The following is a 24,407-nucleotide window of genomic DNA, read 5'->3' on the forward strand; positions in this document are numbered from 1 at the left end:
GTGTGCATGCTGGCTGGGGAATTCTGGGAGTTGAAGTCCACACGTCTTAAAGTTGCCAAGGTTGAGAAATACTGAGCTAACCTAACAGGAATAAGGACTGGGCCTGTGAAATGCTTTAGCTTCAAAGGGGAAGAGGTGCTGTGGAGCACATGACTTAGAGCAGCTGCACCTTATCTATAGCAAGGGTTGTTCTGTGATTTTAGTCACGTATTCACAGTTTAGGAAAGCAAGACAATTGAGTGGTTGATGTGATCAGTAACATTATCAATCTTGAAGAAGGACTAGAAAATGCACTTTTTTACTTGATGGATTTTAATTGTTTTTCATCATTGCTTTCACGGCATAATTTGAAAACCACCTCCAAACCCTCTGAGCTGGCAGTCTATAAAAGTTGAACTAAATAAATAAATATTGTATAGGTCTCACTGTCTGAACATGGAATATGCATTGTCTCTGGAACTCGGTAGCAAGATCTGCACTGCCTAGAACAATTTGTCTACCAGCAGTAAGAACATTCACAGCCCAATATGGTTTCATTTCCAGAAAATCTTTTTGACATTGCTCAGTGTAGCTCACAGTTGTCAGCTGCACACACTGCATGGTCAAAGAGGCAAAGATGGCAGAGACCATCTGGAAATTCAAAAATAATTCATCAGAAAATTCCTATTGCTCTTTTTAAAAATCACTGATATCTCCACAGCTCTAGTGTTATTGGTTCAGTTGTTGCCTCTTATGCTAGAAGAGGCACAAAGATGAATAACTCAAATAGGCAACATAATTTTCTTGAATCCCTCAATGCTCCAAATTTAATTGCTGTGCATTGTGATTCTGGCTGATTTTTAAAAAATAGAAAGAATCAATTGTGTTTGGTGTACTGTAGTCAGTTAACCTATTGATGAAGCAATTAAGCTGCCAATTTGCATGAGGATAAAAATTACTTCAGGAGCAAAAAAAAAAAAAAAAAAAGGTCCTTGATGGTAAATTATGTCCATATATGCCATATCAGATTTCCTATCTTAATAACTGTTCCTATAACAGAGAAGAGGAGGAATGCCTTTTTTAAGATGATACTTCCATTTTCACTAAGGCAAAAGTTTTCCTCAAAGCAGGGCTGTAGCTCAATTGACAGAGCAGATACCACAAGGCATCTTTTGATTCATGATTCATTTTTTCCAAAAAAAAAAAAAAATAGAGTCTTTAGATGCTTCCTCCATAAATCCCTAGTGCAAGCCCCTCCTCAAAAATAAGTTTTAGCACTGGGGGCATATTTTCAAGTTCAGTAAATTGAATTATGTTTTCAGATGCAATATATTATCAGCTGTTTGCCAATTCTAATTTATAGATTAATAATTTAGTGTACTAGAGTGTGTGTGTGTGTTTATTGTACTGTAAGTAGCCTAGGAAAGATTTCAGTAGTGAAGGGTAACTTAGAAATACCTAAAAAGCAAAGGGTAGTTTATTGTGATTTTCTTTTTCTCTTGTAAATTTTATCCACACTAACCAAGTGTGAACATCAACTGGCAGTCAAAATGATGAGCATTCCTTAATCTCTCAACGCATAGACATATTTAACCACAATAAGACAGACATAACTAAAAGCCAAGGAGGGAAGGAAACAGCCCAGAGCACCTCCTCCCTAGCAGCCAACACCCAGGTAAGTAGGAAGCAGACCAGATACACAATGAGAAAAGAAACAATAACCAATTAAGAAACCATCAAGGAAGACATCATACCCAACCAAGACTGGGAAGGCAAGCTCCTAGACAGAAACAGCCAGCAAACTTCACTCTCCCACACGCTGATGATTTTACCTAATCGGGTAAAGAAACATCTGCAGGAAAACAATCAAGCCCAGAGGACAGCAAGAACCCAACAGTTCAACCCTGAGCTACATATATTATCTAATATTGGATAGTACCAGTATATGTACCATCTATGAGAAGTTTGTATTATGCTTCATTTATGTCTGCCTTGATTGATCAGTTTATAAAATAAGCCCAGCTAGCACTTCTAAATTTTTGCTTAGTGAAACTTAGTGACTCATTCATTTTTAATCTTGTATTTTAAAAAAAGTGTGCATGTGTGAGCCCATAGTATTATTAGAAATAATACTAATCATTTAATATCCAGTATCATATTAGAAGGAACCATTTGATCTGAAACATTCTAGTCTCATTCATTCATACATAAATTCAAAGAAAGAAAGACTGAAAGGAATCAGAAGAAATGCCTGGGTGCATATTGGCGTCCACAAGCATCACACTGGAGACCCTAAAGCTAGTCTGTCAGCATCTATGAAAAGTGTAACGTGCTTTAATGTTTTATTGCACGAATAACATGAAATCATTCTGGATGCAGATTATGCATGTACAGAAAAACAAGGAGTTCCTGATTCATGGCTACTCCTGTTCAGGTCTACCTAGAAATTAATGCTACTGAGTTTAAGGGGATTTACTTGCAGGTAATTGTGTACACATTTAACCCCTATGGCAGGAAGAAATCTCACTGCTTTAAAAGAAACAGGCCACATATATTTCAGAAAGATTTGTTATATCCCCAAATAGTAGTAAGAAATAACCTCTTACTGCTTCATGATTTATGTTAAGATTCTTGAACATAAACGTGTTTTGCAGGTCACTTTGATATTTTAAAATGCCACATGGAAAGAGAACATAATTTAGAAATTCCTACCCAGACACAGACTCCTTCACAATTTCAGTGGAAGCTATATAATAGTAATATAATGGATTGCCACATTGCTGTCTCCATAGAATATCAGGTATGATGGAGCTCCTAGAGCAGTTAACAGAACCTGTGTTGTTGTTGTTATTATTTTAAAAACCTTGCAATATCTGTTTGTTATTTTTCTGTGAGTGCTTATTCTAACCACCATGATGATAATAAGATAGATATTGATTTTTGATCATGTGCCATCAAGTCAGTGTTGATTCTTAGAGACTACACCGATGGACCTTCTCCAGGGAGATCTGTTCTCAACCCGGCCTTCGGGTCTTCTAGCGACACACCCATCCCCACTGCAATTGAGTCCTCTTCTAATATGGTAGTAATTAGCACAAACCACACAATCCTAAGCAGTCCCTTTAATTGAGCACTGAAACAGAGAGTGATCCAATGACAGCAGCACTCTCAGTGTGCCTAGTACAGTGCAGACAACCCTTTTTGTCCCATTTTACATTTTAAGTGTCAACATTTCTTAGAGCTATAAAAAAATCCCAGGAGGCAGCGGTGGCAAACCGCTTTAATACTGTTGCCAAGAAAACTACATGGATGTGTCCATGAAATCACAAAGGACTTTGCTCAACACAGGGAATCTCCTTATTTACTGATACAGCAATCTTAATATAACTGACCTGGTGTTTCTTCTGCTACACTTTATGGACTCCCCCCTTTCTCCCTCTATTTCCCAACTCTGCAGCACTGATTAGGGTTGCCAAAAGTCTGAAGTGATCAGTTGTAGAAGGATTCTCCCCAGCCACGCTGCTCATTCAATCTCAGTTTTGGTTCTTTTTCTTTTTCCTTCCTTTTGTATAGCCTATGGAATTTATACAGTATGTAGAAGTTGGCCTGTGCTTAATGAAGTTGATTAATCAGCTCTTTGATTAGTACTCAGTGAGATGTGCACAGAAAGAAAATACATATAATTAAAAGAAAACAGATTGCATAAATTAGGCTGTGGGCCACACAGGCCCACAGGCATGTCATCTCCTGTGTACTGGAACGGGGGCGGGGGGGGGAGAGAAAGAGAAAGAGATTTTAGTTGAAATATATTCAGAACACAGTGGATGATGGTGATTCTCCATTTTCAGAACTTCTTATATCCAAAACTGCAGATACTCAAATGCTAGAATGTTAGGGGAATGTTTTTTTCTCCAATAATATACATTTCTATAGGGAAGGATTGAATCCCGCCCATTACCCCCAGACAGAAGAGCATTCAAACTTATATTCTCATCCTATATATATTACAATCCTAGAAGAAAAATTGTTTAACAGCAGTGGAAATTTGTCAGTTTAACTTCCTTGAGGGTTAAAAAAAAAAAAAAGATTCCTCATTTTGTGGCATCCCCTCCAGCAATTTGTTACCATTACATTTAAAGATGCTTAGAAATTCTTATAAAACCAGCAGAACTGGAAGAAATATAAAATATATCACATAACTCTACAGATGGTTATAAAAGAAAATGACATGATGATATGATGATAGGTAATTGAAAATGGATCAATAACATAGGCACATTTTTCCTTCTCATGTTCAGACAACATTAAAAAGTGGATGGAGACTAAGGAAAGGAGTGATTCAGATCAGCTGCAGCTAGCATGGCCATTGGTCAGGGGTTAGATGAGGTGTAACCAGTTACCAATAGGTGTATCCTATCCTATTACCTAAGGCTCTAAGCCACTGTTTTTTAAACTTGGCAATTTTAAGATGTGCGGATTTCAACTCCCCAGCATGCTGGCTGGGGAATTCTGGGAGTTGAAGTCCACCCATCTTCAAGTTGCCAAGTTCGAAAAACACTGCTGTAAGCCACACATTCCAGAGAACCAGCATGAACGATTTTTCTCAAGGCAGGCCTACCAGCTTCCCTCTGTTCCTTTCTACTATTCTCCTACGTGCAGTATAATGTCCCCACCTTGTGCATTGTCATGTTGTTTCCCCTCCTTTGCTTCACCTCATCCATTGCTGCCTGAGTAGGGCCAAAGTCTGATGCAATCATCTGTATTTCCTGGGCAGTTCTGAGCACACTTCTGAAAAGGCATGGCTAGCAGAAATCGTGTAGACGAATGCCTCCAAATAGCTCCTGTTCGATTTGATTTGATTTCATTCCATTCCCACGAAACGCGTGCTGGCATCTTGGACGTGTTCCTTGCCTGTGGTTCAGGAAGGCGTAGTAGAAGAGGACGTGGCTGGAATATGAAGTAGCGTGCTGAGAGGGGTCGAGGATTACAAGGAGCCGAATTACAGCAGCCAGGAGCAGGGCTGCACCCAGTGCCAAAGACAGCATTTGTTCATGCTGGGTTTCAGGCCCAGAGGGTTTTCGCGGGAGAGCCACACACACACCACTGCTGTGCCAAATGGAGATTTTAAACGAAGTGCTCCCATTCCCACTCACGCCTTCAGGGAAATCTGCTCACCAATGGACTGTCTCCATTGCAAGCTCTTTCCAGCCAAACCCCTGTGCCTGGCAGCTGAAATATCAATCGCGCTCATGCCCTGCTTATATCAGAAGGGAGCGAAGCCACCGACACAGGCACAATTCATTTTGCTCCAGCCAGGAGAAGTCATGTGCTGCATTTTGGAAGAAAGTTGGACAAATTTCCGTTGCTTCTAAGTGGCACTGTGGGTGTTGCAATCAATATTATTAATCCAGCCATTGCTGGAGCTTGCCGATTGGTAGCGGCCGGGACCCCCGGGGCTCAGTGCGCTTTTCTTCAGTGTTCAGAATTAAGCTCCCGGTTTGCCACGTAACGAAGGTGGGTACTGAGCCCCATGCTGAGTAGTCCTAATCCTGAAATGCATACTTCCTGTGCCTAATCTGGAATCCCAGATGTGTAGACAAAAATTTAAAAATAAAATGCGAGTATATTAGCCAAACTGGAGAGCCAGTTTGGTGTAGTGGATAAAAGCATCACGCTAGAAACCGGAAGATTGGGAGTTCTGGTCCCGCCTTAGGCACGAAGCCAGCTGGGTGGCCTTGGGCCAGTCGCTCTCTCTCAGCCCTAGGAAGGAGGCAGTGGCAAACCACTTCTGAAAAACCTTGCCATGAAAACTGCAGGGACTTGGCCAGGCAGTCTCCATCGGACACAATTGAATATACGCACACTTGAATCAGATACAATTGAATATACACACCCACACACATACACATATGAAGTATGGCATATACACACGCACACAGTACATACATACACACACACACACACACACAAATACACGTGCCATACTTCATGTGCTCACTGCCAGAAACATCAGTGTCCACCAAGCCATTGGGTTTGCCAGATAATTTGTGAAGCCACTCTAGGCAGTCAGAAGATGCTTAGCTTATATTGTGGAAGGAAGACATTGGAACTGAGAAGGTGGCAGGATAATATTCTGTAGTTAGAACTGAACTGAGTAGTTTAGATCAACCTCTAGTAGAGCTTTATAGCTCAAATTCTTGAGAGATGGCCTTCTGTGCAAACTTTGTGCAGCAGTCATGCTATCATCTGATAAGTTTGGGCAAACAGGTGAGAAATGCAGGCCCAAAGTGGCTATAACTGAGGGCTGAACTGACTTAAAAGAAGAGATATGTGTGTGGTATCCTGAAGAAGTGGAAATTTTGATATTTTGCTGACCATAGCAGCATTCCTTCCCTGACAGAGGTCTTGGTGAATGATGTTTGCCTAGGAAGGTGATATATAGGTGATCTTACACAGATGAGCATGTCAGCCACAACTATCCCAAAAGTCCTAAGTTGCTAAAATGCTGCCTGAAAAGATCAGGATAGCTTAAATAGAGGGAAGTCCAAACAAAGGAGAGTCAGCTCTTATCTGATATTTAGAGCCAGAGAACCATTCTTCTGTTCCAAAAGAAAAAAGTCATTTTTTGTTTGTTTGTTTAAGAATGTAAAGACAGGTACAGTAAGTACTTTCTCACAGGACAGCAAATGTTTTGGTGAGGGTTGCTCTTTTTTTTGTATTGCATTAGCTCTTGTACACTGCACCATAATAGAAAGTTATGTAACTTTAAAAATTTATTTTCGAACTTAGAAGTGTTGCATTTCCTTACACCGCATGCTAAAGCAATACTAGTGAGACTCTGTCAGTTATAATTCTGGCATCCATTTGTGTGTATGAGAGAGAGATCAGTGTGTGAGAAAGACTGGTCTCTTTCTAGCTGAGAAAGAGCGGGGGGGGGATACTGCATGTACATTAAAACCATTCAGTAAGACTGTTGAGTCTAGAGTCTACCATTTCCCCCGTTGCTTCATAATCAAATGCAAGCATTGTCCCTTCTGAAAGAAACTTATCAAGACACTGACCTTGTTTCCCAACTATATTATGCATGAGGTAATTCCTTGAGCCATTTCAAGTTGTTCTCTGGTGCTGCTAAATACTAGGCAATCGGTTTCAAGGTGACTTTTTATTTGCAGCCTCGCTCCATTTTCATTCCTACTTAACAGCGTAGCAAGCCGGATAGTGAAAAAACACTCCAATTTCATCATCGAGGCTGTTTAATAAATGCGGGGTACTTAATTCTGCGTACTTTGTGCCAATGGCATGATGAGCTTTGCTAGCCAGTGTCTGAAAAGAAAGCATGTCATTTAATGTCACAATCATTGGTGCCTTAACAATCTTCAGCTTCGCTTCTGTGGTAGCTCTTGCCTGTTCAAAGGAGCACACATGAGACCTGTTTTGGCAGGCCTCTTTTATTACAGGTCTGCCAACCGAAATATGCTTGCACATTTCTGTTACTGTGCTCTAGGTTTCTTTGGGACAAGTTTGGACTTGCATATGCATCGCTCAATTACTCACTGATTGATGAAGCAGAGCAGAATATGCCTGCCGGTGACACCGGAAAGCATGATATTGGGGGTAGAATTACTGTTTCTCTAGTCACATAGGAAGGTGCCCACTTAGGCAGACCCCCCAGCCCAATACTGTCCACATTAACTGGCCTTGGGTTTTCTGGGTCTCAGGACTTTTCCAGTCCAGCCCTGCTGATTAAGGCCTCTAAGGGGAGCTACTAAGGACCTGGGCCTGAGATCTGCAGACACAGCCCTCCCTATCTGCAACAGCTTGTTCATGATTAAAAATATCATGCCTTGATGCTCCCCTGATCAAATAGCAAGGTGTTCCTTCATTGTGATCAATCTGAGGGCTGTCCCCAACTCTTCTCACTTCATAATTGGAATCCACAATTTTAGCAGGATTCTCTTTTCACCTCCCTTACCCAGCTTTAAACTACAGTATTGACTTACATATGCTGGAAAGACACTGCTGTTTCAAACTATCAATAATCCCAATACAAATCACTTATCTTTGTGAGGTGCAATGTCATTTCTTTCTGGAGCCCTGCAGGAGAGGTATCATTCCTGTGCTGATGAAGTTTCTGTTTACAGTGTTATGTTGAATCGATGCTTCCTGTTGCCTGGTAAATGGAAGGGCTTGTTTAGTCATGGAACCAGTCTATTAGATGTGGGTTGAAGTGTTTGGGAAGCAAAACTGATCATTGGGAACCAGCCAGTTTGGCCATGCAGCAGGGAAACAAAACAGTTACTTTAGGCAGTATTATAATGAATACAGGGTGATGATAGATAGATAGAAGCAGGAATTGTGACCCAAAGAGATTAGCAAGGCTTTGTAGACTGTTAGCAGTAGGTGGCAAGCCTATTTAGGCTCCACTTCAAATAGGAACAGGAACAAATCTGACTGCTTCCTTCAGTGAAGGATCTTGAATTAACATGAGGCTATTTTAGCAGAAAGAACAAGTTTGGGCTCCTGGGATTCACTGGGTATTGGTTTACTAGAACCCCAATATCCATTAATCAAGGCCAAGTACAAATTAGGAGCAGGAAAAATGAAATCAATTACCTGCTGTGTTTCATAATACATGGGTCTTCTAAAATTTAACCAGGGCTCAAGTCTGAATACATACATATGCAGATATGTGCAGTACGCTAATTTCCCATTTTTTTTATCAAATCTTGCAGGTTGCTTAGACAATTCCATCTTACTATCAGATAGGCACCTAAGCATTACACACAGTGTAAGTTCTATGCAGCAGCATGTAAAGACCCACATGAGATAACAGTGAGCTCAATATTATATCCCAGTATAATTATATACAATTTATAGGAAAGCAATTTGAATCTTCCATTAGATGTGTATGAAGTTTAGCTACAGAAGAAACATCCTCCCACTAATCATAAAGAATTGCATATACATTTGCAGTATAAGGGAATATCCAGTATATACAGTATCATTTGTCATTCAGTCTCTCAATTGTTTTCTTTGTTCAGGACATCTATACAATAGATTTTTTATTAAGTTCAACCAAAGGACTGAACTGATATCTCACCAAAATACTCCAAATGGCAATACTCCAAATGCCACAAAAATTGCATGCAGTGTCCAACTATGTGCATTCTATCCATGGGTGCTTTTTTTCACATTGTTTAGATTGGGAGGAAAAAATGACAAATGACCAGCATAATTTCTAATTCTTGATAGGGTGAATCCCAACTAGATAACTGGCAGTACCTACACTGCATATTATACTGTGTAACAACATACTCCCTGATATGAGATGCCTTACTACTGACTTTTGGGCTTTGATGGTGTGATTCTACCATCCATAAATGTCTATGCATGGAGTCAGAACATCCATGATTGTGATACATAAAGCAGAGTCCAAGAACAGAAGAATTTGGCCTCCCAAGACTATGAGATGCTTGTTTTACGGCCAACCAATTCTAGTGTTGTTAAAATGTCTTTACATGAATTGCACATGTAATGAAGTGATTATGGAATAGCTTTGACACAGTCCAGAAGAGATCCAGATCCATTTAACACAGTTCTTCTTCTGCCAATTAAGTTGGCTAGATTAGTCCTCAGATAGTCACAGATGAGCAGATCTTAGGAATACATTTCTGTGTCCTAAAGAGCTTCACTTTTGTTGTGATTTCTGGCCTCAGCTGATGAATCCCAGCTCTTCAAATGGGGAATCTGGCCAGGGTACATTAGATGCAAGGCTGATCTCACCCTCCATATCCTTGTTGTTTCACCATCTTCTGAGGACTTGGTCATCAGAGTCACTGCTGCTATTTTTAATATTTTTATCTCTACATATTTTAATACCTGAACAGTTGGGTGTAATAGAACTGTTGTGACTTGTCAGATTGACTTTCTCCTTTGGTTTGGACTGCTGAAAGTTGATTTAAAATTTAGCCTTCAATCATATGATCTGATATGCAGCAAAGGAAGGTGAATTCAGTATCAAACAAACCCTGCAGTTGTTCTCCAGGGTCTAAAGGTAGGAAAACTTTCCTACCACCACAGTCCATTACTTGGAGGTTCCTTGGGACCGAACCCCCACCTAATTTACCTATACGATAAGTGCTCTGCCAGTGAGCTACAGCCTTTCCAAATATTGCTAAAGGAATGATAACATTGGTAATTGTTGCTGTTTGTATTAGGAAAAATATAATCACATGATGAACAAATGCCAAGAGCTTCTGTGTTTACTGTACGGGATATTCACATTGTGCCCAGCTAGCCCATGCAGTGAACTGTCTTCCCATAGGTACAAAAGAAGTGGCAATATTGTTGCAAAGGACTAAGGCTGCTTTTTCAACAGAGTAGGTTAACAAAAAGCTATTAACCAACATATATAGTGTTTGGGGTGGAAAACTATTCTCCTAATTCCCAGCTAGAATTAAAGTCCAATGGAACTGCAGAGAACCCAGTTGGGAAGAGCTGCCGTAGGATGAGAGAAAATTGGAACAAGACCTTAAATCTTTCTTTCAACTATCTAGGTTACAAAAGCTGCCATCCTATCAGATTTACTTAGTTCTAAGCTTCTTTGTAAACAATAGGTCTTATTATTCTATAGGCATATACAGGATTCTACTGTAAGCCATTGAAATTCTCATATCTGGCAGTGATTCTCACCAATGGACCATGCTAAGCTCTATACTTCCTGTATTTTCTCTACTTTAAAAATAACTCCTGACTGTGAGATGACAAATTACAGTGCATGTTAATAGAAAATTACATTGGGTTTGCATTGAAAACACCTAAAGGCTCTCTTTAGATATTATCATTGTCATTATCTCCATAATTAAAAGCGATAATATTTTAAAAAATACATCCTCTAGAATGAGTAATGAAGAACTATTTGTCTAAGCATTTAAATTAGGGAGGCAGGTTTGATTGCTCCTAATTCCCAAAAGTTAGAATAATGCAGTGTGTGAAAACGCAGCCGGAGAAGAGACGAAGCAGAAAGTTTCTTCTGGGATGAGGGTAAGTTCATCTGACACCACCAATACTGATTCACTAGGGGAATCTTTCCTTTCCAAGTCCTTGCCATATGTTTGGAACGGAAAACAACTCTTCTAATTCTCCTCTAGAATGGCCCCAAAGTCCAGTGGAACTGGAGGATACCCAGCTGGGAGGAGCTGCCTTAGGGTGAGAGAGAGTTGGAACAAGACCTTAAATATGACCTTCAGCTAGCTGGGATACAAAATTGCAAACTGGGTCCTTAATTGCATAAAATTTATGAAAGAAAGGGGTTGGCCTTAATTGGGCTGAAAACCTTTCATTATTAAGCATTATTGTATGCTTGCAGAATATTTTGAAAAAGATTTCGAAATTGGGTTCATGTCCCAGTGTGAGACAGACATGATCAGAAACAATGTGGACAGTGTTGTGGGGATTCTTAAGGGTCGGAGGGGGTCTAATTACCCTCCTAGTCATTAGGATCGTGCATTTTGTAGAGATAGCAAAGTATACTCATGGTGCTGCAAAGGGCATAGCGGGATGCCAGGTGGGCTTGTTCACGCTCATCTCTCAAACAAAAATGAAAAGTCAGTAGCTCCTTCATTTACCTGTGTTGCCTTGTAACAGGAGTGTCTTAGCACTCGCTTGGCAGATGGCAAAAGGGTTCTATGGGCTATGAGTCAACGTTACTCTGCCTTCGCTAACTGTTGCAATGGACTGAAGAAACAAAGCCCAAGAGAGCCTTATTTGCAGCTTGGGTAGCATCAGCTTGAATGACTTCATAATGCAAAATTAGACAAGTGAATGCGTGCAACTGAATCTCTGAATCCAAGGGCACTGCTATTCTTGTAGCTCCCTTTTTTTTCTCCTTTTGTTGCAGAAAAACCACGGATGAACAGTATCCTCACCTCTGCTACAGAGCCCTATGATTTGTCCTTCTCCAGATCTTTCCAGAACCTCTCGCACCTCCCTCCATCGTATGAGTCTGCAATTAAGACTAATCCAAGTAAATATTCTTCCCTGAAGAGATTAAGTAGGTTTCATTTCATTAAATTGTTACTTGATGTGGATCATTTTTCTGAGAGAGGAGGGGGGTGGGGGGGACTATGATACCTATAAGCATCTTGGTGCTGTGACAGTGTTTCATTCTTTCTTCCTGTAACAAAAAAAATAATAATAATCCCCTCTATCACGCCAGGGCCATGACAACTTGCCTCAATGGCCTGTTTTTCATACTCATTAAACCACACTGCACCCATTCAGTAGGATCTTAACACTACAGGTTATTAAGTAGGTTTATGCATTCCAGAAGGCCAAAAATGAAACTATTGTTAATAACCAAAAATACAATTTATTAAACGAATACTTGAGATCAATGATGTACAGAGCAATAATATAATAGCCCGTTGATCGTCAATGGAAACTGTATCACAAAAAATATCTGAGGCTAATACAAAACAATAAAAAGGGGCTGATAATCTATGATATCTGTGAGAATCTTCAGTTCAATGACAAAAATGAAGAAAGAGTTCAAAAAAGGCGAAGAAGCAGGAGATTTCAAGAAGTGATTCACTTTAACGGACCATTCACAGAGTTCAGCAGAAAATAAGATGTAGCATTAAAGCTCCTCACTACAGGAAAGAAGAAGAAATGTTCAAAGCTTCCTGTTAGAGCACAAAAGGCGGAAGATTTAAGATGTAGCATTCACACACATACACAGGTCCTAAGACGGTTAGGTTCTTGATCATGTTGCAGGGCACAGCTTATCTTGGGAATACAGAAAGAGGCTGCCTCCTTGATAAGAAAGCAGGGAAAGAACCAGGGAGGGAGACAGAGAAAAAGAAATTACCTTTACAGTTTTGCTGGGCTAGTTTTGCAGGCTTAGTGTGATAGAAAATGGCTTAGCTTCTTTTGGATATAAAAAGGAGCTGCGGGGATGGAGAGGGAGAGAAGAGTTGTTCAATTGAGAAGGAATCCCTGTTCTAGTTTGTTTAGTTTATCTACCGTCTCAGTCCTCATGTACTCTCTAGGCCATTTCCTCCTATTTTCTGAAATGTTTCTGGGCCACTTTTATACTGTTCTTGAAAAATTTAGCAAATTAAATGAAATCCAACCAAATTCTCCCTTCACTTGTTCTTTCTCTTCCTGGGCTGAAAGAGGATATCCTTGCGCATAATGACTGGTGCTAGGCAGGATATTATAAATGGTAATAGGCCTTGCTGAAGTAATCAGCTGCAGCAAGATATGACAATCCTGACACTGGAGTTAGGGATTGGAGCAATATCTCAAAATTTAGTCTGTTTCCGGGACATTCAACAGTAGAAAATGAGAAGAGTTGCCTGTGTTGCTCAAAGAGGACATTCAAATTACCATGGATCTGGTTTGGTAACAACATCTAGGACACCTGCCCTTTAAGCAGTATTGGCAATTTCACAAGCATTCCTCAGAGGATGGAAGAGAGTTTGTAGGGGCTGGGAATGTCTTTGCCTGAGTTTTAATAATGGAAAGACTTCACCAGTGCTTTTGCCAAACTGAAATGGAGACGTTCTTCCAACTGCTGGCTATCTCTACCCAACATGTGTTAAAGGCCCTTGTTGATGATCCAACAGACCAAGCTCCCCTGTGTTTTCCTATAGAACTTTTATGGCCCAGTTTTACTTCAGTGGGGAACATTACAACAGAGAAAGTCAGGATACAGCCAAAAAAGAAGATCAGAAGCTGTTTCTACTTGGACAATTAATTACAATTAATTCTAATACTGCCTCTATTTTCTAATTCTTTGTTTCTCTTGCTGTAAGAAAAAAAATAGAAATCTGATTTCTAAAGGTAAAGATTAAACCCCCAAAACATCTGATACATAATATTGGAAAGATAGAGAAAAGCTATATTTAGAAAGGTGTTCTAACATGAAACTAAAATTATGCAAATCAATATTAATGAAGAAAAGCATACATTAAAAAAGGTCGCACTGCAGGAGAAGCAAGGATATAAGTATTAGAGTTGGCATCTGGTTTGGTTGATGGTATTTCCTCTGGGCATAAAGTCAAATAATACTGACAGAGAATGTGGGCATTTGCTTGCTTGCTTAACTGTCAGAATGACTTGCCAGACATACCAAATGCAAATATCCTTCTGTTAAATTTGCAACTGTCTTGTAAAAAAACTCAACAATCAGCAACGCAAATGGGAAAGCTGAGAGGATGTTCCAACAATCTTAGACTGAAAATGTCATGCTTGGGTCCTTTTTAATAGAATTTTATTCATGGGTTGGCCAGAGCGGTGCAAGGAGTCTGGTGGGTAGAAGGTAAGAAGGAAAGCATCTGCCAGCTCCAGGCTTTAGAACTTATGCCTGCTTCAGTCTGATCATTCATTCATTCATTCATTCATTCATTCATTCACATTGGATGCCACCCAACTCTAACCAACTCTGGGGCTCACAACAATAGAGTAGCAGAAAAACAAGATACAACGCAATTAACCAAAAGAGTTGCTGTTTTCCAGTTTGTAATCTTGAGATCTATGTTTTTATTATAACTATGCAAAGTTTTAAAAGGATGCTTTGCTTCAGTTACGATTTCTTCAGAGACACCTTAGCTTCACAATCCAATCCACCCCGTTACCTCACAGTTCTGGGAGTTAGAGTTGCAATCTCAACACATCTCGAGAGTGCAAAGTTAGCAAGATCTGGCCTGTCTGGTGTGCACTGAGTATCAAGTGCAGCATAGTCCCATACTGATTGGACATCAGTTCATAGGAAAGGGTGTATTCCTCAAGTAGACACTGCCACTATGGTGGTGCTTTTGCATGCTGCCTTTACTACCTATCTCATATATTGATTATTCTGAAAAAGGTAGAGTATCTCTTGTTTGCCTTTCACCTCTATTTCCAGCCCTTGATTTTGTCTTTTCAATTTCTCTTCTCCATCTAGCTGACAAGGAAGCAGAGGACTATTACTCACGCAAGAGGCACCTTCCAGACTTAGCAGCAAGGGGGACTCTCCCTCTCAACGTCATCCAGTTATCCCAGAAACAGGTCAACCAAAGGGAGCGGCCACGCCGCGTAATGCGGGCCATGTCCCAGGACCGAGTGTTGTCCCCAGAGAGGGTCATGCCTGAGGAGTTCAGCATGTCTTATGAGCAGATCCTCTCAGATGAACAGCTGTTGTCTACTGAGCGCCTCCATTCCCAAGACCCTCTGCTCTCTCCGGAACACTCAGGATTTGGAGAGCAGTCCATGTCACGAGCTTTGTCCCACTCAGACGTCTTTGTTTCAACACCTGTCTTGGATCGCTACCGGATGACTAAGATGCACTCCCATCCCAGTGCCTCAAATAACTTGTACAACACCTTGAGTATGAACCAAACCTCGGCCAAACGCCAAGCATTTGCCTCCCGGCGACATAACACAGTGGAGCAGCTGCACTATATCCCAGGACATCATCACCATTACCGCACAGCCAGCAAGACAGAGGTGACTGTTTGATCAGAGACACTGTGCTCCTTGTAGATAATCCATGTGGACCAGATGGTTCAGTGCCATATACTGCAGCGGCCTTATGGCCAAGTTAACCTCTAAGACAGACTCTTCCAGCAGTCCTGTCGGTATTGTTTCGAACATTCGTTTTCATGTTATTGACAAAAAAGGAAGAAGAAAACCTGAATAAGGAGAGCTTATATACATAAAGTTTTCTGATATGCTCAGTTTCTGTCAAAGAAAGCCATGCTAATGATGGCTTCTTTCATGGGCTCACTAACACCAATTGTTTCGTGTTTACCAAGTCAGGCTATTACTTTTACAACCATTATGACAAACAATCTCACAAAATTAGCATAATATGACAGCATTAGTTTCACTCTGGCACAATGAAAATCTATTATATCGCAATGCTTGCTAGGTGCTGCATCTTGCAGAGTGTCCAACAGGTGTCTTGGCTGAGTTCTGTTCCAGCTGTAGTCCCCACCTGTTAGAAGATAGTGCATTTCCATGTAAGCATAGTTTTTTCCTGATTTGGAGAGAAATTGCAGTGGCAAACAATCTGAACTAGTCTAACAGAATTCAAGACAAGTGGTTGCTATGGGTAAGAAACCACTTAGTTTTGCATATCACTGTCAACTATATATAATCCCAGGAGTATCATGATTGCAGCAAGTACAGTAAATAAACAAATAGCAGAAACTACTCCAGTGCCTAGAGAGAAAGAGTCCTGGATGCAAGAAAGGGTGAGAAGGATTTAGTTTTAAGCACAATTATGCTAAGAGTGTTTGCCACCATCCCCCTTTTCATTTATACTCCTACATATAAATCTCCAATAGGTTAATATATCTAAATATATTATTGTCTCTCTCTATAACAAGGGCATCAAATCACCCATTTTCAAAGGGCAGCACATCATTTTTATGTCCAGGACATTGTTGCTTCTGAGAAAGGCCCAGTAAGATGTATGGAGTGGGTATAGCCCAACTATCGTTCTATGGACGTTTCATGACAACTCCATTTTGCCTTGGTTTTTTGCCAGACTACAAATTTTATCCAACTGTTCTTGGAAGTTCCTTGTTTTACAGATTTTCTTAGAAAGAATAGTCATCCTAAAGCTTTTTTCCCCCCTTTCACTTCCGTATAGCCCAATGATATCTTTGAACTGCCAGTTTTTTCTTTGTCTTAATCCCATCCATCAAGTGAGATGCTCAAGCCTCTCAAGTACCAATCTGGCATATTGTACAGCCATTATACCGTGGTAGTTAGACACTGGGTGTCTGTAAAGTCTTTCAAATAAATGTTTATAGATCCAGCATTTGTTGGATTTTGTACAGTTGGAAGAGATATTCTAATGAGCATGTGCATAGAGACCCAACCCCAAATGTTCCTGCCTGGCCCTGGTTTCTGGCCCAGTAACTAAAAGAGCTGGGGGGCCTGTGTGAATCTCTAAAATGTTGCTTTGTGCCATTATGTTCTTGCTTCCTCATATTACAAGAGTGTTGCCAGGTTTCACAGCAGCACCTGGTCATCTTGCATCAGGTGGGATTCCACAGAGCTTCACAGTCCAAACAGGTACGTTGATCAAAGGTTGCTGATATACATGGCTTTCTCTGGACAGAGATTCTTCATCCAATTTTTCTTCAGGTTCTCTGTGTTTTTCAAAGAAACAAACATGTAAATAGTGATACTTGTCCCTTTTTTTAGTAATATGACTTTGTTTACAGCACCAGCAAGAAGTAGCCAAAGGATTGTTTTTGCTGGCATATGATGTTTGAAGACCGCAGACTGGAGCCATACGAAACACTGTGCTTTGCTTAACAGAAACTGGGCTAAGAGGGGAAAATGGTAGTGGCTATCATAGTTGGCTCTCTGCCTTCAAGTGACAGACATGAGTTTTGGAGGACTTATCATTAACTGTAATGCACATAAGGAAAGCCACAGTAAGGCGGCAACAATTCTCTGAGTGCTCTGGAATTTGTACTCTTTTCTACCCTCAGTGTAGCTGTCTCCAAACGTCTCTGGCTCCCTACAATATGGATAATACAGTGTCTGTGATCTACACAATAGCACTGTTTCCCAGAAGCATAAGAGTTCTGTGTTATCTGACATGAAAAGCCAGGTATATAGGTATTTTGCTTCAATCTTCCTTTACATAAACTGTGAGAGTATTGGTTACATGGATTAACCAGATATCCGAGGAGAGATCCTCTGGGCTTTGACTTGTTGAAGCAATGGGCGAGAGATCCACTCAGTCATTATAATGTTGTGAGGATTTCAGATCATCTTTTCCAGCAGGGGTGGTTTTCTGTAGCAGTTGTCTTGGTCTTTCAACACCCTTCAACAAGACCAAGTAGACCTTGTTCTTTCAGCAACCAACATGTTCTATATGAATCACCAGCACCTAAGCTCTCTGAGGACACTATAATAGAGTCGTAGTGGTACCCTAAGTGTTAGGGTATTGCTGAAGTCACTTCTGCCTGGAATTTGATTTAAAAACTAGTTTGATGTATTGAGAACATTTGTTAAGGTCATAGCTGGACTGAACACTCTTTTCTTGAACCAAGGATCACAAATAACCTTGAGTGGTGCTTTTCAAGGTCGACAGGAAAACAAAATGGAAATGCAAAGGAGAACATGGACAAAGCCTGGCCAAAACAAAACACCAGCAAAAAAGCAAATCCATCTGGATTAATTTCAAACTATCCATTCATTTTTCATGCACTTAACCTTACCAGTTAATATGAGATTCCCCCATATTCAGAGGCTCTTTGCCAAGTCAGGCTATACCAAAGCACCGAGGGAGGATGTATGGTCTGTGGGTTGCTCCTTCATGCTATGGATAGGTAGGTGAAGTGAGCAGTTCTGATTGTTTTAGCTTCTTAATAGGGACTTCCATTTGAAACTATCTCAGCTTGAGACTGAGATTTGATTGGCTCATCAGACTATTGGAATGTAATGATTGATCCTCTATATTACTTGAGACATGCAGACCTAATACAACAATCTCCCAAGGAGTGTTAGTAGGCAGCTTTTGCTAATACCAATTCTTCTTCAACTTGTCAACATAAAGCAGTTTTTAAGAATTTACAAGAGAAATGATAACCTACCTTTCCACTATAGAGCTGAAAAGGCAGTTGAAAAAAACCTAAAACAATGTGATATGATTGAAAAGCACTGCAGATTAAATAGCAGAATTATTAGCTAGCCAAATTGAGCCAAAGGACTTGATGAAAAGAACAGTAAGCTAGGAATTAAATGGAATTGCTTGTTGCAGGGAGTTTCACAGACCTCCTCCCTATTAAATAAGTTTCACAAACAACTTGAGGGATGCTTTAAAAATTCACAGATAATTTTGATGGCAGGAGGGAACAAGAAAGTGGGATGCAGTCCTAGAAAGAGATGGATGTTTTTAAAAATTTGCCCCCCAGTGAGTTAAATGACTGAAAAAGGCAAATCCATTTTAGTTGAAAAAGCAGCTTGCCCAAGCAAGAAGCTGCAAGGCAAACATCAAAGACAGCTCAGTTGGGTTACTTAATGCCCGCCCCCCGCCCCCCCAACAATCAGCCAATCCACCTTGCTTGCTTGGTGTGCTTGACTCAGGTTTGGCAGCAACAAGCATACCAATTCCCAAGGCCTCTGGGAAAAGTCCTTGTATGAAAATTGTTTGTTGCATTTGTGTTTTAAAGGTGTGGGGTTGTTTTTTTATTTATTTACCCACCTTTCCTTAACAATTTCCAGAAGGTTTACACTATGTCAATGGCACCAGAAAATGCACAAAGAACATTGATTCTTCCTATGTTTATAGCAGGGTGAGCAGAATCATGATTAGCTCGTAGATCACTGGCTATTTTACAGGGGATGTGCAAGTGTTGCTGACTCCCCCTTTCCCAATGATAGCAACAGCTAAAAAGCTGCTGAAAAAGAAAGCTTGGGGAAACCCCAGAAGTGGATTATGGGTGCAAGAACTTAGTTCTGCTACCAATCACCAACTCCTTGGTTGAGAATACACTGTTCCTTATTTACGCCTCACCTCCCTACCTCAGCCCTTGTTTTGCACAGGCTTGTTTAGTGTATCCTAAAGTGTACAGTAGAAAAGAAGAGAAATCTTGCCCATCTGAAGTCTTGGACATTGCAGTTGTGGTTATAGCCAGGGTGGGGAATCTAGGGCTCTCCAGATGTCATAGGAGAATTGGGGGCAACACAAGTCATAATCCAGTTTCAGTAAGTTCTGTATCCTTACCCTACAGCTTCAAAGGGATCTTGCTAAGCCCTGGCATCATTAGATTCTGCTTGCTCTCTTTGGGTATTTATTTATTAGGAGGAAACCAGGAAGGGGAACTCAAGCTCACATGAGAAACAATATGATTAAATGGATAGGAGTCAATCCTTGAAGCAGAGGTTCTTCTTATGCGGCTTATACATTTCACATGCCTACAGAAGGTGCTGTTTCCTGTATCTTGTCTCTGTATTTCACTGAAGAGGATGAATACGGACATATATTTTTGAGTTTCTTAAAGCGCACAGGGTTTCAAGAGAGCATCAAGGTGAAAGGGTAAGAGATTATTCCTTTTCCTTCTTTCTCAGGATCCACTGTGAATGCTTTTTCTTACCAGTGCTTCCAGGTATGTGCCAAGAACAGCCTGCAGAACTACCGATCTAGCCACCAATATAAAACACTCACTTTAGCATAGTCCCAGGACAGCCAAGTGATTTTGAGATGTGTTTGGAAGGACATCGAAAAGTAAATGAATTCACTCCAGGAATCAGAGCTGAGGTATCATTTGTTGGCCTTTGTGACAAAGGTGCCCATTCACCCACATCAGTTTCTCATTTCTCTACAAATGTTAAATCAAAGTGTGAATCTGAGGCTGAAGTGAGCTGAGCAAAGGAAAGAGCCCATTTGGTGCATCTGATTCCCTCCGAGAGAAGTGAAATTATGTACATTACAATCTTTGGTGCACAGAGAAGTGTGGAATTCCTGATGTTCCAGAGGTTGTGGATTTTGAACAGCCACCTTCTAGGCTATTGCTGACTTGGTGAGGGTAAGGGGAGTATATTTTTCAATGTGAGTCATCAACAAATGTGTAGTCAGAGATCCTCTCTCTGTTAGACATTTTTTGGATTGATCAGCCAGCCTGAGATACCTTAGCAAGGGAATGACGCACATCAAGCTGCCCCTGAAAGCTGTTTGAAAGCATATCACTTTCCTGCATTAATGTTTCATAATGCTGAAAACTCCAGAAAATGTCAAATGGTTTGCTTGCCCAGAAAATTCTTAGCAATAAGTTTGGAGTGAAATGGTTTTCAAATAATAGCCACCTGTGTGTTGTATGTTTAGTGCTAATTAACAAGCTGATTTAGCATTCTTTCTGAGCTGAAGAGGCGGCAGCAGGTGGAGTCCATTTCAAGCATGTATTTCATCTGCTGAAAGCCTGTGGGAAGGAAGGGAGGCCGATCTAGTCTGTTCTTGTAATGTTTATGTAAATGGGGGGGGGGGCTAAAAGATCCATTATCTCATTAGTTAGCAAAGCAATGCCATGTGGTGTCTCTTTTGTGACCTTTCATAATCTGTGGAAGCTCTGGCCACGGGTACGGACCTTCACCTTCCCGTGGCACTAATTGCACGCTTTGCAGCTGCTTCTTTAAGCCTCCATTTCACTTGCTGGGGGGGAATTCTCACAGCAAGAATTTCTCTCCTCTGAGGAAGCCAACTCATCATTATAACCAGCTTTATTTGGGGAGCCTGTTTCCTGAGGGGAAGATTGACTGTCCAACCCTCTTTGTGCTTTAGCCCAGTTTATGGAATCCATGTTTATTCTCCAGTAGTTCTGATGAGAAAGTACATTTGTATCTGTATCTTTGCACAGACTCTTGGGTCTGCATTAAGCTTCAAGGCAGTAGTATTTGACTGTTTTTCTCTGTATTATCCTTGTTGTTATACTTACCTGTAAAAGCACATTCTGTAGGTACTGTAAACAAAACTATTACCAGTTTAGTAAAAATTTAGAGTATTAAGGATTTTTTCCACTTTTGTCAGTAACAAATATTTATGGATTCAGAAATAAAGCAGTTTCAGCAGGAAAAAAGCCACCTCTCTCTCTTTCTACCTATATCCTTTGGAGAAACTCCAGAGACTATTTTTTTCCGTGTCTGCCTCTGCCACTTTGCAAGCAAGGATGAATATGCATGGCTAATTTCACACATTGCGGAAAACAATGATTTTAACAGTGGTTTATTGAATAAACCACAGTTGGTTTGAGTCACATTGTATTCCTAGCATAAACCATAATGCAACTTCTGGTGATTTGAAAGCCATAATCCAAAAGTGCACAGCACCATTTTTTTCTTAGTTGTATTTTTTCTTCTATTGTTCATCAGTTTTTATTTATTATTTGGGGGGGGGACATTATAAAAGGGAGATCCCACCCAAATAAGCTGCATTTTCCCCCATAGTAGAAACAGTGAGACTTTTTTTCAGTGTTACGAATCCCTCTGTTGAGACAAAACACTGCAGCCTTAAAAATCAGAAGAGAAAGTGGGAGGGAAGTCACTGAAAAGGGGGGTAAAGGCCCCTTTTTTGCACTTTGGGGTGCATTGGGGGACTTTAATAGTCAAATCATGTACCTTGAGCGTCAACTTTCTCTTAGAATACTAAAAAAGAGAAACTCACCCACGTTGGCGAGGCGTAAGGCATCCACTTTGCCTCTTAAGCCACATCCACCCAGACATCTGGAGGGTTTAGGAGGTTATAGCAAACTTTCTGTCAGGGATGTAGCCCAGAGGCTGCCTTTTTACACCACTGTCATAAACCATGGTTTATAAATCACAATGGTTTGATTGCACAATATCTGTACCCAAAAATCAAACAACTCACATTATGGCTTAGTATGTTTTGTGAACTTAACTTTTGTATGCGTATGTGTGCTTGGATCTAACTGAAAGCATCCTAATTGTGTCATTTAATAATATGATAAAACACCTAAAAAGAAGAGCAGTAAGTGAAATAGTTCTGTCCAACTGACACAAAACTCAAACTGTAGGCTAGGTGGGGCAATTCCAGGCAGATTGTTACTTGCCTGAGGTGGGTGGACCTTCCTCGTCAAGATTCAGAAAGCTGCAAAACTCCAAGCCAAAACAAAACTCCAAATTTGTGGATATGGACAGAACCACAGCCTCAGTGCCAGAAATGGGGATGCTAAAGACCTTCTGGGTTTTGCTGGTATAAAAGACTTGAAGGGGAGGAATATTGGATTCAAGGATCAGACCATCAGACCATTACTGCCCCAGGCTCAGCACCTCGAAGGAGACTGAGGGATCTTGGGAGAGAGATTTTTACCATTTTCTCTACCTCTATTTCACAATCTCTCAGCCATGTCATTATATAACAATATTTCATGAACTACTTTTAGCTACTTTTCATGAACATTTTAGCTACTTCAGTGAGTTAATCTCTTCTGCTTCTCCCTATGCCCAACCCCCCAATAATTAGCTCTACCATGTCCACCTCCCCCTTTGCACAACTACCTTCTCAAAACACACCATCAGTATTGTCAACAAAATAACATCATATTGTAGCTTATAACCCAAACATTGCAAGCGCTTTATTTCAAAAATATCTAAATTTAAAATCTGTAATTTATGCAGAAGTTTCTCATAAAAAGTGTCATCAGCTTAAGGGCAATGGAAATTAATCTATCGTTTGGTGAGGGAGGATGAAATTCATATTTGGAGAAAGCCTGTACATTTCTATTGACATCAAAATTAAATGAAGGGGGGTTCAGGATGCACCCTTGCTTAATTCCCTTTGGCACAAGGAATAATGCCATCAAGGCACCATTGATATCACATTTAACTTACATGAAAGTGTCCTCATGAAGCATTATAATTAGCCACAGAAGCTGGCAATCAATAAAGGAGGCAGCTAATTTCTGCCATGGGCACTCATGAGCAATCGAATCAAAAGCCACTTTCAGATCAATGAAGGCGACATAAAGGATCCCTTGGGGGCAGCTAGAATACTTTGGGGCAATTTTTTTAGAATGATGGCAAGGTCACAAATTGACTAGCTTGCTCTGCAGCTAAATGTGTATCTTGAATCATCCAGTCCATCCCATTTCGGCATCTGTTCTGACGCTGCAATTGAATCAGCAGAACCTATCGGGCTTAATTGCCCCCTTACAACACTTGGTGTGCAGAATTCACATTCCCACTGTGAAGTCTTATTTGTTTTTTTACCTGATGACTTTCAGGATACCTGAAATCTCGAGGAATCTAGCAAAGTTCTGCTTGGTAACAACCATTATTAGAGAGCATTGACCCTGGGGTTGGGGGAAGTGATTTTTTCCCCTTAAGTTTTAGAATATTATTGCAGATGATGGCTGTATTAAGGACATGCTTTGGCAAGAGGGGCCTTGATTTCTCGATCACACACTTTGGCCCCCACCTCCTTGCTATGCTTGGCACACAAGTAGTACGTGTTGCTGAAGAAAATGAAACAGAAGAAAAAGAAGAAAAATGATTTAAAACAGACCCACACACAGTTATTAACATCCATTTTATTCCTAAGGGCATTAAAAGGCAAAATAAGCCTTTCATGAACTAACACCAATTAACTGTTGTGGCTCAAAACAGGAAAAAGGTCAGAATATTTATCTCAATGAAACCTAAACTGAGAGCAAGTGAGTATCTGTTAAGTATATGAACATAGTTAAGCTGCCAGACTATTTCTCCATCTGTTTACCTGTCATGATTCTCCTGGTGCTATAGAACAATTGCCTGGTATTGCTTGCTGCAATAGACAATAAAAGAATATCAGTAGGAAGACAAATAAGGATGCAGTTTCCCAGCCTCTTGCGTTATCCAAGTGTTTAAACTTCTCAAGGGAAGGCGCGGCCAATTCTGATCTCGACAGTGACATAGAACTATAAGAAACT

At 40.5% G+C, this 24,407-nt stretch overlaps 1 protein-coding gene across 1 annotated transcript in view; it reads left to right on the forward strand.

Annotated features, from left to right (window-relative positions):
- SHISA6 (shisa family member 6) overlaps positions 1-15,817 on the forward strand; it is a 326,449-nt gene extending 310,632 nt beyond the window's left edge. The window contains exons 6-7 of the mRNA XM_088134747.1: positions 11,879-12,031; positions 14,927-15,817. Coding sequence (XP_087990873.1) covers positions 11,879-12,031; positions 14,927-15,480 — 707 coding nt within the window. The 3' untranslated portion in view covers positions 15,481-15,817. The remainder of the gene's footprint in view (positions 1-11,878; positions 12,032-14,926) is intronic.
- Positions 15,818-24,407: the final 8,590 nt, after the last annotated feature.

The sequence above is a fragment of the Python bivittatus genome, unplaced genomic scaffold (genome assembly GCF_059951505.1).
Source record: "Python bivittatus isolate LINGU-HERP-01145 unplaced genomic scaffold, Pbiv_v1 ctg000080_np1212, whole genome shotgun sequence".
Lineage (NCBI taxonomy): Eukaryota > Metazoa > Chordata > Lepidosauria > Squamata > Pythonidae > Python > Python bivittatus.